The 17,937-nt window shown below is 51.2% G+C and overlaps 4 protein-coding genes across 4 annotated transcripts; 3 read left to right on the top strand and 1 right to left on the bottom strand.

Annotated features, from left to right (window-relative positions):
• Window positions 1–1,626: 1,626 nt before the first annotated feature.
• ColSpa_01237 (uncharacterized protein) lies at window positions 1,627–3,324 on the top strand (the record flags this gene model as incomplete). Its single annotated transcript, XM_049267449.1, has 3 exons — window positions 1,627–2,811; window positions 2,867–3,066; window positions 3,147–3,324. The coding sequence occupies 3 exons, from the start codon at window positions 1,627–1,629 to the stop codon at window positions 3,322–3,324; spliced, it is 1,563 nt and encodes a 520-aa protein (XP_049123406.1).
• A 3,778-nt stretch (window positions 3,325–7,102) lies between these two features.
• ColSpa_01236 (uncharacterized protein) lies at window positions 7,103–7,649 on the top strand (the record flags this gene model as incomplete). Its single annotated transcript, XM_049267448.1, has 2 exons — window positions 7,103–7,201; window positions 7,257–7,649. The coding sequence occupies 2 exons, from the start codon at window positions 7,103–7,105 to the stop codon at window positions 7,647–7,649; spliced, it is 492 nt and encodes a 163-aa protein (XP_049123405.1).
• A 727-nt stretch (window positions 7,650–8,376) lies between these two features.
• Window positions 8,377–10,879, bottom strand: ColSpa_01235 (putative glutamate carboxypeptidase; the record flags this gene model as incomplete). The annotated part of the gene is made up of 6 exons (XM_049267447.1): window positions 8,377–8,926; window positions 9,084–9,404; window positions 9,467–9,983; window positions 10,051–10,138; window positions 10,192–10,309; window positions 10,368–10,879. 6 exons carry the CDS (start codon window positions 10,877–10,879, stop codon window positions 8,377–8,379), a joined length of 2,106 nt encoding a protein of 701 aa, XP_049123404.1.
• A 1,804-nt stretch (window positions 10,880–12,683) lies between these two features.
• On the top strand, window positions 12,684–15,167 carry ColSpa_01234 (endothelin-converting enzyme; the record flags this gene model as incomplete). The annotated part of the gene is made up of 5 exons (XM_049267446.1): window positions 12,684–12,843; window positions 12,898–13,166; window positions 13,223–13,732; window positions 13,783–14,064; window positions 14,115–15,167. The coding sequence occupies 5 exons, from the start codon at window positions 12,684–12,686 to the stop codon at window positions 15,165–15,167; spliced, it is 2,274 nt and encodes a 757-aa protein (XP_049123403.1).
• Window positions 15,168–17,937: the final 2,770 nt, after the last annotated feature.

Below are 17,937 nucleotides of genomic sequence, written 5' to 3'. Positions count from 1 at the left end.
TAAGATGTGAAAGTAGACAGTTTAGGAGATGGAGGGAGGATTGAGCCAGTAAGTTGTGAACGTTAAGTTGGTGCAATGTCCAGGTTATGGTAAAGAAACAACCGGATTTTTGACAAATGACTGAATCCTTTGCTTACCTAAATAAACAGGGCACATTCTCGAAAAAAGCTTGGATACATGCCTACGGAAGAAACAACTGGTCAAATTTGTGGTGTCGTCCAAAGTTGTCAAGGTGGAAAACAGGTGCCAAAGGTGTTTGCAAAGCCAATGCGCGCTCTCCCCTCCGTCGAATAGGGGGTCGGGAACTAGCCCGGTTGGCCTGCTAATCATCCGATGCTGGTCTAGGTTGTAAGGATGGAGCGAAGAAGCGGCATGACAGCAGGTGATATTTGTTCTGGAAACTAGACGAGTCGCTTGTGCTGTTCATCCCTTTGCGAATGCTCGCCACTCAAAATGTTATTAATGGTGTGAGATAGATTCGCTTAGCTGTAACAAACACGTCCGCCAGCCAATTACATTGGAGGCGGAGGCGAATCGCATCATTCTCCGAGCTCACCGAGACGTGCAGGGATGCTGTCCCGCTCTAATCGAAGACTTTACTCCGCAATAAAGTTGCCAACCGCCTTCTCCTCTCCACAATGTCGACACGATTTCGAGCCGGATGCCGTCTGTGGATATCGAGCCGCGATGACATCCTAGTCTAGCAATCGGAGGCTACGCCACAATCAGAAGGAGGGGCGTAAGATCAATTCGACGAAGAGCAAAACCCTCCCTTCACGTCCTAGCGGCTGCCGGTCGGCGTCACTGCGAGACAACCCAAAAGCCGTGCGGCGGCCTCCTCGCAAAGGGGTTGTTTCGCAGTCCTAGACTTAAGAAAACCTGACCCCTTGAACTTTGATTGGCTTATTTCTACAATCCCTTGGAAAGTCTATGGAATCAACGGTATTCTAAAATCAGGGATTTTAACCATGGTATGTCATACCAGACATCATCGGCGTTGAGCGGTAGACTAGTCACTTGGAGCAGCAGATAGGCAGAAGAAAAGTGCAACAGTTCTCCTATCATCGTGCGTCGGCTGTGCATGCGTACTCAGAAGTGTGGCGGATGTGTCTGGGGTCGATTGGTGTCTCGCATAATTGTGTTTAGTCTAGACCTATCAGACCCCGGGACAACCCCAGACTCGACGTCACAGACCGAGGACGCACGTCAGCTCACACCACCCTCCTCATCCAGTCTCTGATCTACGTCATCGCCAACAGCTGCCACAGAGCATATTCACGTATATAGAGTACAAGCCACACATGAACCGCTCTATTCTTTTGTAGATTTAAACTGTGATAATAGCATCTGTGCATATCGCGAACACATATTGCAAGAGTAATATATCATATCCACAATATGTCATCAACAGCAAAGCACCATAGTGCTCCTTTGGAAGGTAAGATGACTAGTACTATTTCCCATCTGCTGTGTGTGAGAGCCTAAGAGTGTGTATCGGGACTAACACCGCCGGGCCCAGCTTCAACCCCACACAAGTCGGCCGCTACGAAGAAGGCAACGCCAGCTAAGGTCGAAGAACGCAAGACACACGCAACCCCGAAGAAAGAATCATCCACAGCCGCCGCTATGGAGAAGACTACGCCCGCTGCGAAGAAGGTTTCTTCATCAGCGTCTAAACCTGCGGCCCCTACCACAAAAACACCAACTTCAGCCTCCAAGACGGCGACGTCCGCTTCGAAACCAGCAGCATCAAGCGCACATAAAACAACTTCCAATGCCTCCAAGCCGGTCAAGTCGGCATCTCAGACCGCCCAGAAGACGACAAATGGTAGCAGTGGCGCAGACATCGTGAAGAGACTGCAAGAGAAGAAGAAGCCACAATATACGGAAGTGACTGGTTCGGATATTGTCAAGAGGATTCAGGCAAGGAAGGCTGCCGCAGCCAAGGCAGAGGCTACACCATCGAAGGCTGAGACCACAGTCAAAAAGACAGCACCGTCTGTCAACCCGTCTACTCAGCCCACATCCGTATCCCGGGCACCGATCAATGTTCCCAAGACAGCACCAGCTCCGGTGAAGAAGGCGGTTAAGCCTGCGGTTATCCCGGCCCCGCCCTTGAGGAACGTTCCTGTTACGAACCCTACCCCAGCCAAAACTGCTTCCGCCCCAGCTCAAAAGAAGGAGAAGGTTTACGCCCCTGGCGCCTTGGTACCGACTGCTGAGCTCGAGGCCAAACGTGCAAAGGCTGCTACTGCCAAGACGTCGGGCCCCAAAGAAAAGAACTACCACCCGAGCGCTTTGGTGCCCACGCACGAGATCGAGGCCAAGCGTGCCGCGAAGAAGTCTGGCCAAACCGGTGGACCAGTTGGCCAAGTTACCGACACTGTTGGGAAGACTGTTGGAGGTGTTGGCAAGACTGCTGGAGGCGTGGTCGGTGGAGCCGGCAGGACTGTCGGCGGAGCTGGAAAGACAGCCGGAGGCGTTGTCGATGGAGTCGGCAAGTCCGCCGGAGGCACTGTCGACAATCTTGGAAGGACTGTCGGCGGTGTCACTGGAGGTGTCGGCAAGCAAGTCGGCAACACAGTCGGAGGCCCGCTCGGCAAGGGTGTTAGCGGCGCCACCGATGGACTTGGCAAGACAGTTGGCGGTGCGACTAGTGGCGTAGGCAACACGCTCGGAGCTGCGACTGGTGGCGTCGGCAAGACTCTCGGTGACACGACTGGTGCTCTCGGAAGAGGTGACCTTATGGGCACTGTTGGCGGGGCCACCTCTGGAGTTGGTAACACCGTCGGTGGTGTCGGAAAGGGACTCGTAAGTGGACTTTCTAGGCTACATACAGTTGAATTTTGGCTAACAAATCAATTAGGGTGATACTGTTGGCGGCACACTTGGAGGCGTGGGTGACACAGTTGGTGGCCCAGTCGGAGGCATTGTCGGCGGTGTCGGCAAGGGTGCTGGTGATGCTGTTACTGGAATCACTGGTGGCCTCGGCAAGGGCGTCGGGAAATTAGGCAAGGGAGACGTTCTCGGCGGCGTTGGTGATGTTGTTGGCGGTGTTGGCGATGGGTAAGTAAAATTCCATGATGTTTTACGAACGTGTAAACATCTCCATTTCTAACGGATAGTTGACACTAACCTCATCATAGAGTTGGAGGCCTTTTGGGAGGTGTCCTTGGCGGTGTTGGTGGAGGAGGAAAGGACAACGGTGGTGGTCTCCTCGGAGGAGTGCTTGGAGGAGGAGGAGGTGATGACAAGGAGGGAGGAGGCGGTGGGGGCTTGCTCGGGGGTGGTGGAGGTAAGGGAGGTGGCTTGTTGGGATTGTAAAACGCCCGTCCATCCTTGTTGTATTGATAGTTGTATACCGGTAAAAACTAAAATGAGACTGTTCTAAAACAGCGTACTATTGATGTAATTCTTACTCACATATTTTTGAAGTCTTCAACCGATACACAATGTCGAACATTCTTTTAATACCCCAGTCGCTTATATATAGATCGAATGAATACTAAAGCAGCTTCGATATTCTGGTGTGGGAGGCGCAACGTTCAAATTAACATTGAGCGTTCCAACGGTGACAAAGAGCTTGTCGTAGACTATCCAAGCACTGTGTTCGCTCATTCAGAGGTCTGATGATCAGGAGATCAAGTCTATTTCAATAAATTTGTGGCGGCAGTTGAATATCAACTTATCTTTGCCGACGGAGCTGATGAAGTGTTGATTTGCTGACCGGAGGCTAACGCTGTCGGTGCTTCCAGTGCCTAGAGAAACGCAGTCCCTGAAATCGAAGGGACTGGACGGATTTGGAGGTCGTTCAAGACGAAGATTTGAATCTGGTCTCTGTGGAAGTTGGCGGCGATCATGGCACGGTGCTCGCGGCCGTTAAAAGTCATTAACCACGACAAGAAGAAACAAGCTCGTCCTGCTATGAAGCTTTCACATTCTGTCTGCAGGAACTTCCAATTATGAACGATTATCTATCTAATACTATAGTTATCGCCAAATTTCATAATTCAGGCATTCTCAAGACAGGAACGGGGTCTTGGGTTTATACCTGCCGGTTGGCGGAAATTACTAGAGTGCCTGGCTGAGGTGTTGGGCTTGGAATCGTAGGCCAAGCGCACAGGGCTGTCAAAGGGAGCAACCACACCCTTTTCCGGATCAAGTAATCAACCGCCACTCGGTCATATGTCGATGATCCATAGTGTATGGTGATTGGATAGCAGATGTGCGATTTTCGCTTTCAGTTGCAAAACTTTACATTAGACAACAACCCCAAGTCTCATTAAGCCATCCTCAAATAACGCTAATGAGGTCCTCAACGGCCTGTTTTGGGACCTTATTGCAATGATACGATGGTCCTAGTTTGGAAAAGGTAAATACATCCCGTTATTGTCAAGCAGTGACTACTCGTCCACCATCCTGAGCCACGTCACGGTGTTGACCCTGAAGGCGTTGCGCCTCTGTACTTCAATAACCAATACAACAAGGAAGAAAAAGAGGGAATCCACGGGTCCGTTAGATAAGCATCAGCTAGACTCGTGCCACGAGCAAAGGAACATTGGGCACTGGGCACAACCGTCAATCATCCGCCCCTGGGGCTAAATGTCAATTTGATGCTATACACGTGCAGTGTGAACCACCGAGAATACTGAATCTTTGACTGCATCAATAGGCCTGGACGCTGTCAATGTCATGCACCCGCCACCAGTCTCAACACGGGAGAGTACTGTGACTTTCAGAGACTGGTTGACATTCTCGACCGCCTTGGCACGTTCCGTTACACAAGATCGAGTCCTGTTGTCTCCGCTTTGACCACCTTCAAGAATGATACCGGTAGTCATTGTTGCCGGTGGGATCATATTTAACGGAATTTGCCCAGACATACTACACGTTTTCGGTCGAGCTTTTGATGGCAAATGAGAAGCTTGCCGTGTGCGTTAGGGGTCGTCCGCTGCCGAGTCGAGACCTAGAGGCGCAGGCAACTGGCCTGCCAAGATGTCTCTGAGTAGACTTCTTCCAGTTCCGGTGGTATGGCATCATCCCAGCAACTGGACAGTACTTGGCAACGAGATGATGAGAGCCCGGCAGATCTAATGAAAGCAGCGTCCTTCTTCTTCGGTGACGGAACGCGAAGCACGAGACTATGGTGGTAAGCTCCCAGGGTCCTGTGAGTACAGGTATGATACAAATGTAGTCACCGGGAACAAAAAGTCAAAAAGAATTTCAGGAAATCCAAGAACGTGGATTCACACCACACCAGGACTGTGAGCCAAGGATATTCATAGCCCTCGATGTTGGACTTATCGCGACAAATTCTTTGTGCTTGCCATCAACCCAGACGCGATGCCAAATTCTGAAAATCCCAGGGCTATGGTTCAACGGCAATTATCGTCGTGTCCTCGACGCCGTCTACAGTCAAGCATCATCGCAGCCGTCGCTGGACAAGCAGCCCGAGCGGTTCCGGATCCGAAGGAATGAAGGAAGGGTGGATTCCTCAGCACTAACTCCACAAATATGTCTCGCAACGTGATAATCCTAAAAGTACCCCAACACATTCCTTTCACATCCCCTCAAGCCAAGTTACTTTGCTAGATCGGCATCTTACGCCACGAGCGTCTCTTTTGAGACTAGGTTCATTATTTAAACTCCATCTGCTCTCGTCCCTCAACGAGGCGCATCATGAGGCGAAAGTGAAAAAGAACTTTACAGGCATTTCAATGACGCATGCGGTAAAGATACTGAACCACCTCACTGTCCCAAAGACGCCTCCCGAGCGACTAGGAGATCTTGCCATGTTTGTCTAGTTTCTTTCGACGACAGACTTGGCCAAAAAAGGATTTTTGCAGCTCCTTCATCGGCCCCTTCGTCCAATCCATGGGCCGCAGAAACCCGCCCGCCATAGAAACAACATATGTCTTGGGTGTGAGACGGTCTACAAACAAACCTCGCCGTGTCCAGTTGAATACCTCACTAAATCTGACCACGTGCAAGTCATTTCCAGCCTTAGGCTTCGTAACCTGCAGTACCTATGGTTGCCAATTCTCCTTATGGAATTCTCTACTTAGACAAACTTGAACGTTACCTAGGGACGTAGAGGAGCGACGTGGGTTCTGTGAAAACAGAACGAGGGGTGGTAGGCTCTTTGAAGCTGCCGAGGCTCTGTCTGTCATAGGTCATGGCTAGAACCCAATCATGACAGCCCGGGTGGTCTGGGCCAGGTCTTCCGCACCCGGCGAGCCATTTCGCCATCTTCTGCCGTGGCTTACACGAATCCGCCTCGTTTGCGACGGCTGAGTCGAACCGGGGTTTTGCCCATATTTGTTACCTTTCCCCGTATCTCGCCCTTGTATGTAGTGGTCCTCCCTCCCCTTCTTTTCTTCTTCTTCTTCCCCGCGCTACGGTCACCCAACTTATTGTTGTTTGCCTGAGATCCATCGAGTCATAAATCCTGCTCCATTCCGTCATGTTTTGATTATTGCAAGTATTCGTACCCCCAGCGAACTATCTTGCAATGAAGCCCTATCTCTGGGCCGTTTCGCTTTTGTCCTGCCTGCCAGTCGTGTACGGCCTCTACGATGATGTCCCAGACTGCGCTGTGAGCTCACCTGATCCTACTTTTTGCTGCTATCGGGTTACTCGGCCTGATGCTAACGATCACTGTCTAGTTGCCGTGTCTCTTCGAACCACTCGACTACACGCCATGCCAGTTCTCGAACTCGACATGCCTATGCGAGGACATGAACTACAACATGGCTGTGATCCATTGCGTCCGAGTACAATGTAGTGTGCAACAAGCTTTGCGTAGGTCACACGCCACTCTGTTGGAGAACTGTGATTAACGAGGGTGTTCGATAGTATCGAAGAACCAAACCTGGCGAGACTGCGGATTCGAATATCATGATGAAAGCGCCACAATCTCCTGGGTTCCATCGTTCCTCTTCGGCCTTGTGACACTCTTCTTTGCATGCCGATTGGTGACAAAATGGATGGGGCTCTCGACATGGGGCATGGACGATTGGACCATTTTGTTTGCATACGTACGTCGAGGTTTCCCTTGGGGAAAAGGCGACTAGACAGCTGACGATTGATTGAATAGGGCATGATGATTGCGTTTTTGGTTGCGACACATGTAGGAAAACAGGGAGGATTCGGGAAGGACATTTGGATGCTTACAGTAGAGCAAATCACTACCTTCATTAAGGTAAGAAAAAATCGCACACTCTTGTATGGTGAATACCGCTGATCTTAGATTTCAGGGCTTCTTCGCCTTCGAGATTCTTTATTTCGTGACTCTCGCAGTCATCAAAGCTTCGATCCTGTTCCTATACCTACGCATCTTCGGCTCGATCACGGACGTATTCCGCAAGATTCTTTGGGGCACACAAATCTTCAACGTCGCTGTATGCATCACGTTCATTATTGTCAATCTCAACCAGTGCAAGCCTCTCAGCTACTTTTGGTACGGATGGGATGGCAAATATCCTGGGTCTTGTATTGACCTATCGGCCATGACGCTTTCGCACGCTTCTCTCAACATCGCGATCGACGTATGGATGCTGATTCTCCCCGCCACGCAAATTTACAAGCTCAATTTGCAGAAGAGGCAAAAGGCGGGAATCATGTCGATGTTCGGCGTTGGCATCTTGTGAGTAGATGTTTAATTCTCTTCAGTCTCATCGATGAGCCTAACACATGTTAGTATCACAATCGTCAGCGCTGTGCGTTTGAGAAGCATATCGGTCTTCAACAAATCATGGAACCCGACTTGTAAGTATCAATATTGATGCTCATGTACGAGGCTTAGCTCACGGAACTCCCAGATGACTTTTTTGGCCTCGCGCTCTGGTCACACATCGAGCTGTGTGTGGGTATGATAGTTGCGTGTATGCCTGCAGCCCGGACCCTAAGTAGACGCCTCTTTCCTGAACTTCTTTCCGTCGCCAACATGTCAACTAGAAGGGGGTCAACCAGAGCGTCGGGAAACGTCAAGATTGTATCACAAAATATCAAAACGATTGCCGTCGATGACGCTCCAGAAAGTTCGACGGCACAAGCCAACAAGAAGGACTCAGAGGGTACTTTGACGCCTGACCGAGTACCCTTAAGGCGACTTACAACTACCGACAGCATCGTAGAAATTCCGCCTAGCGAGCATGGTCAGTCTTTATTCGGTGGCTCAAACAGAGGCAGCAAATTCAGCGATTGGTAACTGGGAGCCCCAAGCGGGACACGTGAGTTTAGCAATATGACGACATCGCGGGCGCTAGAAAAGCATCAACAATACCCTTTATCATACGGAAGCAGATTGATACGAGCATTGTATCAAATGCACAGTCTTAACTGTATCATTTGTAATTATAATAAAATCAAGTTTAATTAGACACGCAGGATGTCCGCAGCGCGAGAGACCGCGGACGCGCTTCTCTCGACCCATTCCTGAGCCTGCTCATCGTTTCCGGAGCTAAGACTATCCTGCACAGCGGGGAAGACGTCCGCACCGTATCCGTTGTCTAGCCCGGGAGCACTAATGACGTTATGGAAGGTCGGGCGGCCCGGAAGGCCACCAGCGCTCGCGAAACCGCGGGAGAAATCGCGGTACTTGCCGTTAACAACATCAATGAGAACTGTGTCGTTGAAGGCGAGGGCTTGCTTGGCAATAGTGGCGATGCGTTCGGCAGCTGTCTTGAACTCGGCGATTGCGCCGTCAATAGGAGAGAGGTCGAGGTCAGGATAATCTTCTGCGAGAGTTTCATTTAGGTCTTCGTAATAAGTCCGCAGCACACGACCAGCATTGGGGAGGTCCCATGGGATGATCACGTCATCGGCGATGTGATAGGCGATCAAGGTAAGCCACTGGCCCATCACTCGATGGATCTTGAAGCCAGGGTCTCCAAACTTTGCCATCCAGGTATATGAATCATAATGCCTGTTTCACGTTAGTTCGAGTATTAGGCAAAAAAGCTTGCATAGACCTGCCCATGATAGTGATATACGGGGTCAGTTTTCCCACCGTCGGACCCAATATCAATCTTTGGGAAAAGTCAGTTTCGAATGTTCAATCTCGATGCTCTGGCTGAACCCACAGCACTGATACCGTTATGGTAGAAGGCAGCATAATCACTGCCACTTCCCAAAGGGGGATCTCTCCATCAGTTGTGTTGAACCACATGTCGTACAACGTTGGACCGACACCCCAACCTTCAGGGAAAAGAACCTTCTTCATCATTTCAATCGCAACAGTCTGAATCTCCCCAGAACCGGAGAGCGCGGTGCGCGGTCCTGATACGGCGACGTCCAAGTTCAGATAAGCGACGGCATTCGTGACCAACCAGGGTAGGTGGCTTTCAACCCATTCGGTTGAGCCCTGCAAGCCGAACTCCTCGGCGTCCCAGGAGCCAAGGATACTACGAGATGGGTCAGTCTTATTAGTCATAGGCCTTGGAGTGTCAGAAGTGACAACACGTACATAGTTCGCCGAGGCTTCCATCCTTTTTCAACGAGCTTCCCAAAAGCCTTCGCCAATTCAATCAAAACTGCAGATCCCGAGTTTGGATCTGCAGCGCCACCAATAACCCACGCATCGCGATGGTTACCAATAACCAGAACATCGTTGGGGTGGGTTCCATTGATGATACCAATGACATCCCATGAGGGTGCAACAGTCTGGTTCATGAAGTGCACCATATCAAGGGTGGCACCAGCCGCCGGTCCACTGCTATAAGTGATGTTCGGTAGTGCGCCAACCCAGCTGCTGCGGTTGACTTGCTCCGCAGACAGCCCACTTCCGTCTAGCGCGGCGAGAAGAGGAGCTGCATCTTTCATGCTGATGGGGACGGATGGGATCGTTGGGTTGTAAGGGGTCACGTCGTTTCTTGGACCGTCTTTCTCAGATGCATAACCAACAGTGGAGGGATCACCAGAGTAGAGAGAGGAGAAACGAACACTGCCTCGTTGGATCATGGAAGGGTTTCGAGCGGGTCCGTCTACAACACATCAGTAATTGAGGTCAGGATCGACAATGGTCTGGAAAGCCAAGAAATTCATTCTAACCTGGGTAAGCAAGATAACCGTTGGCGACTGTGATTTCACCGTCGTCGAGGGGATCGGTGAAGAGAACTGCCCCAATCATGCCGTTATCCTATGCAAGCCATTCTTAACAAACATCTAGGCATTATCACAAAGAAAACATACCTGGGCATTTTTTACTTTGGTGCCTCTGTAGATGCCGCCGTACATGGAGAGCGCGATTTTGCCTTCCAATTCAATGCCAGCATCCTTTAGGGCTTGGAAATCGGCTCGCTGGCCACGGCTAGCAAGAGTTATCAGTCTATAGATAATGGCTTCCGGGGGTTTCGAGTAATGCTCACCCGACATAAACGTATTCGGCACTGATGTTGCCGCTTCCACTCATCGCATGATAGGCCGGAATACGGTTAGGGTAGCTTGTTGTCGGATCCTCTTCCAGCATATCCTCTATCAAGCTCACATCATGGATGCTCCCGTCTGGCCTGTTCAATCTCAGTGTGGTCTCGATGGGTGCAGTATACCAAATCCAATATTCTTCAATGAATGCATTCCATCCAGCATCGATCCATTTCTGCTGCGTCCACTCTGCCTGGGTTCGGTTGTGTCCGCCCAGATGATCTCCGGAGGTGTAATAATGAGACCACTCATCCAACGACTTGCTGTCAAACGAATTTACGAGAATCGTCTCATACTCGCTGAGTCGAGGTGGGTATTCAACATCAAGATCCCGCTTCTTGTGTCCATGGTTGACATGGCTATGACTGTTGATGCGTCGTTTTAGGGCATCCCAGTCACGCTGGCAAGCGTAGATGCCGGTAGCTGCAATGGAGAAAGCTAGTAGAGTCCAACGCATGATGAGGTTGTCACTGATACCACCGTATGTTGGATGAAAGCGCTGATCCCAGCCCTTTGGTGTTTCCAAACCTCAGGGACAGTCAAAGAAGGGTTATACTCCCTGTAGTATTTATATGCGGGCTTCACGCTACGACGTTGTGCTACCATCATCAACCCCTCATCTGAGCATCCGAAAGTTCCATATGCGAGGACAACCAAGGCAGAAAGCGTTCGATGGCGCCGGTCAGCGCCGGGAATCCAGTCCTCCGACCCGGCCTCCGAATGGCCGCAAAAACATTTGTCTTATCACAATTGCATGGCGTGCTGTGAGCTTCCTATCCGGAGTAGCGTTCATGTAATGCAACGTGATCAAGCGGAGAAGTAACCCAGTCCTTGTGGTCAAGATGCAGCTTATATCTCTGGAGGATTGGGTGCCAGTGAGGGGTAAGTAAACTTGCTCGATAATCTCGAGCGTGGGGTAGATCTTGGCGTACGTAGTTATACGCCTCGTCAGTACCCTGACGCTGACTAGCTAAATTTTTCGGACGTTATCGACTCAGAATTGACTGAGAAGGTAAGGCAGGATGGCATTCATATCAGTGCCGTTATCGGAGTGTCCGAAAGCTTGTTCCGGGCTAGGCAGCGAAGCGGAACCGGGAACGTTAAGATCGGCTACAGTATCCCATCGACTGCAGCTTAATGTTAGTAGACTTAGGTCCGTCTTACTGCCCATTCTTACTCCGCACATCGACCGGTTCACGCATTTTGTCGAAGTGTAGCCTGCCTCTATGTATCAATAGAGAAAACTAGTACTTCCGGCTTCACCAGCATAAATCGAGAAGGGACGTATAGGAAAACTTGAATATTCATTGGCCAACTCAAATAAAATCCCATGTCTTCATTGGCTCTACTCGGCACAAGGGCTTTGCTGACGTTAAGCCGCAGCCAATGGCATGACCGGTCAACTCAGCGATTAGTAGGGGGAACAACGATATTGCAATCGAGGTGAAGTTTGAACAAAGAGCCTTCTCGTGTGCTGGTTGGCAACATTGGGCTTACGGCGGTCCGCTTGGCCTGTGGCGAGGCTAAAGATGGCCGCCACAATGACAAGCTCCATCGAAAGCTGATTAGTCAGGCTGGGCCTAGACTGCCAAGTGAGTTGATGAGCACCATTCGTGGCTGCGGATTGGACCCTCAATCAGATGCGCCCATTAGAGCTAGTGCAGGAACAGGCATGTCGCATGGAAACGAATTAGGCTCAACGCGTATGAAGCAACGGAATATGTCAAGCAAGTCTGACGACAACAACATAAACCAAGCAAACCCTACAACTTTGACAACAGATGTCATCAAAGACCAAGACCAAACGATGGTAGTCGTGCTAGACTGGAAGAGTCACTCAACGAGACGTGTGGAGTGATCTAGAGGGCAAGAGTAAGAGTGAGAGTAGGAATAAGGACGACAGTATCCGTACTCTGTAGTGAAAGGAGAGGCCTGGAAAACAAGGTTTGAAAGAGCAGTGACAGAGAGCGGAGTTTCCCCAGTGCACGGGCCGTTGGAGCGCAAGCTCCGTGGAAGAGACAAAGGCGTCCGCGTAATTTGGCTGTGCGCGATGACGCTTTGATGCAAGCTCCAAGCTTCCAGAGCTCCGAGAGCTCCATCAGGTCACCAACAAGATCCACTCATTTCCTGCTCCTCTCAAACCACCATCCAGCCATTGGATCTCTCCTTATCATCATATCTTGATACTCAGCTGGCTGGGTATTCTAACTGTCTTATTGTCTTGGCCCAATCAAGAGCTAGTTGCTGCCCAAACTGCCACCATGTCGGAGAAGGCGCCCCTCATCCCGGAGCAGCACCTCTCCCTTGACCGGCCGGCAACGCGGTGCCCATACGCCAAACGGTGCTCCGCCGGAAGAGCCGCTGTCAAGATCTTTGTTCTTGCTGCCGCTGCCGGTTTCCTCTACTACAATTTGCCAGAAGGTTTGTAACCCCTTGTAACCTTCTGTCGCTCGCTGTTGACTTTGGCTCGATTAGCCCAGAATGACTTCGACGAGAGCAAGACCCCAGTCTGCATGACTCCAGCTTGCGTCCATGCCGCTTCCGAGATTCTCTACAACCTCTCGCCCGACTACAAGCAGCTCGACCCATGCGCCGACTTTGAAGAGCTGGTGTGCGGTGGGTGGAGGGACAGGCATGATCTTCGTGCGGATCAAGGCGATGCTTTCACTGGCACCATCATGTCCGAAAACTCGGAGCTCCTGCTTCGTCACATTGTCGAGGCTCCTTACCCCAAAGACTCCCAGGTAGGTGTTCTCGTTGTGGTAATACTCGGGAGAACAGCGCCTAACTTTTCTGCCAGCATTCATACTTCTCCCCGCTCCGGCTCGAAGCAACCGAAAAGTCCGCCGACGAACAGAACTTTGATAAAATGAAGGCTGCCTACGATGCGTGCATCGACGAGGACAAGATCAAGAGCGTCGGTATCGAGCCTCTCGCCAAAATCCTGGACGAGATCAAAACCGCGTATCCCATCGAGGGTGCTGCCTCTGTCGACCCCAGCCCGACGAAAAATGCCATCCTTCTTCTCGCTAGATATGGTGTCAGCGCGCTCATCTCATCTGGTACTGGCGCGGATGACAGAGACCCGGACACGGTCGTTGTATCTGTTGCCCCTCCCTGGAGCTTGGGTCTCCCCTCCAAGGAGCGTTACGAAGACGACAAACTTGTTGAGAAATACCGCGGTGTTGCTGTGGAGGTTCTCAGTAATATCTTCCCTGACCAGAATAAGGAGAAATTTGCTCAGGTCATAGACCTCGAGAAGCTTCTGGCGGCTGCCTCTCCCAGCACGGAGGAGCGTGAAGATGTCACTGTGAGTAGCTACATAAGACGCCACCGGCATGGTTGCTAACACGAAGACAGAAATACTACAACCCCATGTTGATCGATGAGGCTTCTGCGCTCGCGCCGGAGATTGAATTGACGGCACTCATTCATGACCTGGCTCCCGAAGGCTTTGTTGTGGAGCGCGTCATTGTTATGGCGCCGAAGTATATGTCGGAGCTGTCTACAATCCTCGCTGAAACCGACAGGGAGGTCATCCAGAACTACTTCATCTGGAAGGCCATTCAGTCTTTCTCTTCCTACGTCGATGCCGACGCCGTCAAGCCCTATAGGCGCTTTGTTAACGAGCTTGCTGGAAAGGTTAGCTACTATCTTTCTACTTGCGAAGTTTCTGATGCTAATATTTGCAGGATCCCGAGTCCGCCCCTGAAAGATGGCGAACGTGTGTCGGCCATGTTGACGAGGGCTTGGGCTGGATTCTCAGCCGTTTCTTTGTTGAGAAGGCTTTCTCAGCCGAGGCTAAGAAGTTTGGCGACACCATCATCACCGACATCAAGACCGAATTCACCAAAAAGCTCAAAGCCGCCAAATGGATGGATAAAGAGACCACTGCGAAAGCAGTCGACAAGGTCCATAACATCATCCAGAAGATCGGCTACCCGACCAAGAGCCCCGATATTATGGACCCTCGTAGCCTGAACGACTTCTACAACACAGTCGACATCAACCCCGAGGCCTTCTTCGAGAACGGTCTCGCCGTACGCAAGTTCGCTGTCGGCTACGAGTGGTCGGCATTGGGCAAACCCGTCGACCGTGATCAGTGGGGAATGACCGTTCCGACTGTCAATGCCTACTACAACCCCCCTGGCAATGAAATTGTCTTCCCGGCCGGCATCATGCAATTCCCAGTCTTCGACGTCGAGGTCCCTGCCTATATGTCCTACGGTGCTTTTGGCTCTGTCGCCGGCCACGAGCTTAGCCACGCTTTCGACTCGACTGGTCGTCATTTCGACCAGAACGGCAACTACACGGACTGGTGGTCCGATTCCACCGTCAAGGCATTCGAGGAGAGGGCGGAATGCTTCGTCGACCAGTACCACAACTTCACTGTCCCAGGACCGGACGACAAGCCGCTCCACGTCAACGGACGCCTCACTCTTGGCGAGAACCTTGCTGACGCCGGCGGTCTCTCAGCGTCCTACCAGGCCTGGAAGCGCCGCGCTCACAAGCACCCTAACAAGGATCTGCCGGGCCTGGAGCACTTCACACAAGATCAGCTCTTCTTCGTCACATACTCCAACTGGTGGTGCGGCAAGTCGCGTAAGGACACGGCCATCAACCGGATCTATACTGATCCTCATGCGCCCAAGTGGGCCCGTATCCTTGGCACAATGGCGAACAGTCGGGAGTTCAGGGAGAGTTTCCAATGCAAGGACAAGAAGCCGACTTGCGAGTTGTGGTGATGTGTTGGAAGTGGGCCGCCAATTTAGCGGCATGGGAATGATAGGGGGTGTGTAGCATATGTGGTGTATCACAGAATGAACTTTGTGTATTCGATCTTGATTTAATTGATGAAACCATCACCACCGAGGCGGCGTGTCCGATAGAGTGTCATCGCGCTACTCGCTGCCAGTACGGTGATGTGAACAAGTGCAAAAATCAGACGAGTATGTAATATTACCCTAGAGCTGTTAGCTAGTGGTGCAAGACTCAAGATCGACAATTACTAGTTCCACAGGAAAAGTTACTCCAGTCTTCACGAAGGTTTTGGAACTCCGAGATCGACATCTTGGCCACTATTCACTGGACTCAACGAAGATAGCTGTAACACCAGACTGAAGTCAAAGACCTTGGAAAATACGGCCCCGGGATTTCCCGAGGTGGCTCTGGGAAGCCAGCGCTTCCGTCGTTACTGTCTTGGTATCAAACATTAGGTCCCGTTTCCAGATATAGGTCCCCCTGAACTAACAGCCAGGTGAGCAGCTTAGTGAACAAAGAGACACAAGATCGGGGCAAAGGTATCCATCTGTACGGTGAATCACGGTATCAGCGGCCGCCTCGCCAGACAAACCGGCCGCCGCGGAGTTCCAGGGGCAAGCCAATACAATTCATTTCAAAGACCAGGCCAGTGTTACCTTGAGGGACTCTTCAACCCCCAGATCTAGAGTGCATAATGTGCCTTCTCTATGGTTCTTCCAGTGCCCAGAATGCGGAGGGTTGCTTTCATCTTCATCAATGTAATCGAAACCGTGTCACACGAGTTTATGTTCTAGAAATATATGAATTGGAATGTTCGAATGAACCGGTCTTTCACTCATCAACACCATATAATTAACGGACGAACACGTCCAAACCGTACCCTCAAGATTCTATCGTCAAGTATGTATTTTGTTTGTGATACTGTTGCTGCTTTGTAAGTGAGGGAGTGATACTCGGTAGTCTTGAAATAGCTGCGACCGTTGAGGTCACAACCACCTACCCACTGAAAGCAGCCCCAGCAAACGTCATTGGGTACAACAGAGTTCAACCTTGACGCAGCGGTTCACGATAGCCATCCCCATAGTTTCTTTTGCTTGCAGCTACGGGGAGCCAATAATAACCCAGAAGTGAAACTCTTGCACTTGACAGGTTCGCGGGCTAAGTGGATCGGGGGTGAGGTGTAAGCAGGCTAAGGTAGGGGGAGCTCCAGATGTGTGGGGACCGACGCATCGGAGTTGTTCAACCTCTCCTTGAGACAACGCCGACCCGGGGCTCCCGTTTCGCAATTGTCGAGGCGCGGGATTGCTGCTTTTTACTGGGGCGCGACCCACGACTTTTGCGGACTGAGTTGTGACGTTTCTATATTTGACTTCAATGGCCTAATCACGGTCTCGGGTCGAGGTTTGGAAGTTTGGCGTCGTTTGGTAGTGTCCCTCTAGTTTCTGCAGATCCTGCAAAGCGAGAGCGCTTTGGTCGACTCGCGTGGGGGTCTCTCCTGCGGATGGACCTGGAGTATTTCTTCTCCAGATTGGCGACTTGAGTCTGGAGAGATGGCACTGCCATATGGAATGTTTGTTGAAACAACTGTGGTCTCCGAGACTCTTTGGGACTCGTGGCTTCGGTGGCTCTACAATCGCCGGCGCACTTCCACAAATAGTAATCGCCAAGCCCTCCGTGTAAGTCGGGTTGACTAATCGCGACTGACCTTTGAGTACGCAAATGCCGCAACTGTAAGCTGAAACCACACAGAGTATTGCCATTCGCACTAAGCGATGATGTTTCTAGTCTTTCACGCTTCCCGCCGGTTTGTCTATCTGATGCATCGACGGACTTATAGTGCAGTTGTGGAGTCTAAACAAACATTGAACGACTGTCTTTCAGGGGGCGTCCGCTGGCCTCGGTTACCGGGCAGGTAAACAGCGCCCGCCGATAAGGGTTACACTGCAGGATCTCTGTCATCCCCCATCATTATCAGATGCCCATGCTGGCCAGTGGCGATTTGGATAAAGTGGCGAAGGGCTGGAACAGTGAGGGCAACAACGAAGCTTAATAAATAGGCCCGTTCTTGAGATTCCAGGTGGGTGTGTTGAAGTGTGGTAAAGTCGCCGTCCATCCGTCCCCGAACCTTGTGCCGATGACTCGATAACGGTCCGTTAGCTTCTGGAACCGCCGAAGGTAGCCCGCTGGAAGACGCACCGGGCCACGCCCTGTCGGGCTCCGTGCACGGAGGGAGGGAGGATAATGGGTGATGGATGATGGCATGGAAGCTGAGAGGAACGATTTGTGGACACATGGGATTATCGGGCATCAAGGGAGTGGATAGAGCTCTCAACCTGGTCATTTTCACATGCATGGTGCCAAGACTCTGATATTACATCGTCAAACCCAGCATAGCACCGAGCATAGAGGAAAAATTTCTGCAAATCCGACTCGGGGCTTTTCGGAAGGAGTCTCGACCCATGGTTAAGTGACTTGCTGCTTCATTGGATGCTTCACGTTCGCGAGCGGATCCAGACATTAGATTTTTGTGGTATTATGAACTGGGTTTCTTGGGTGCCTCCTGGTGCTCGGATTTGCTATACCGTTGGGATCTACGGGTAAGCTTGACAAGACTCGTGGTCTAGCGCGAGGAGCGTGTAGGGCATCCGTCATCCCGCGGTGGCAGGCTCAGGCTCCGGGTGGCTAGTGCAGAGTAGATAAGATGGAGGAAAGAAAATTGGGCAATTTGCTATACAGCGGCCGGATGATCTGCAA

Source organism: Colletotrichum spaethianum (genome assembly GCF_022836535.1).
Source record: "Colletotrichum spaethianum MAFF 239500 DNA, contig02, whole genome shotgun sequence".
NCBI lineage: Eukaryota > Fungi > Ascomycota > Sordariomycetes > Glomerellales > Glomerellaceae > Colletotrichum > Colletotrichum spaethianum.
This window is presented reverse-complemented; position numbering and strand designations above follow the sequence as displayed.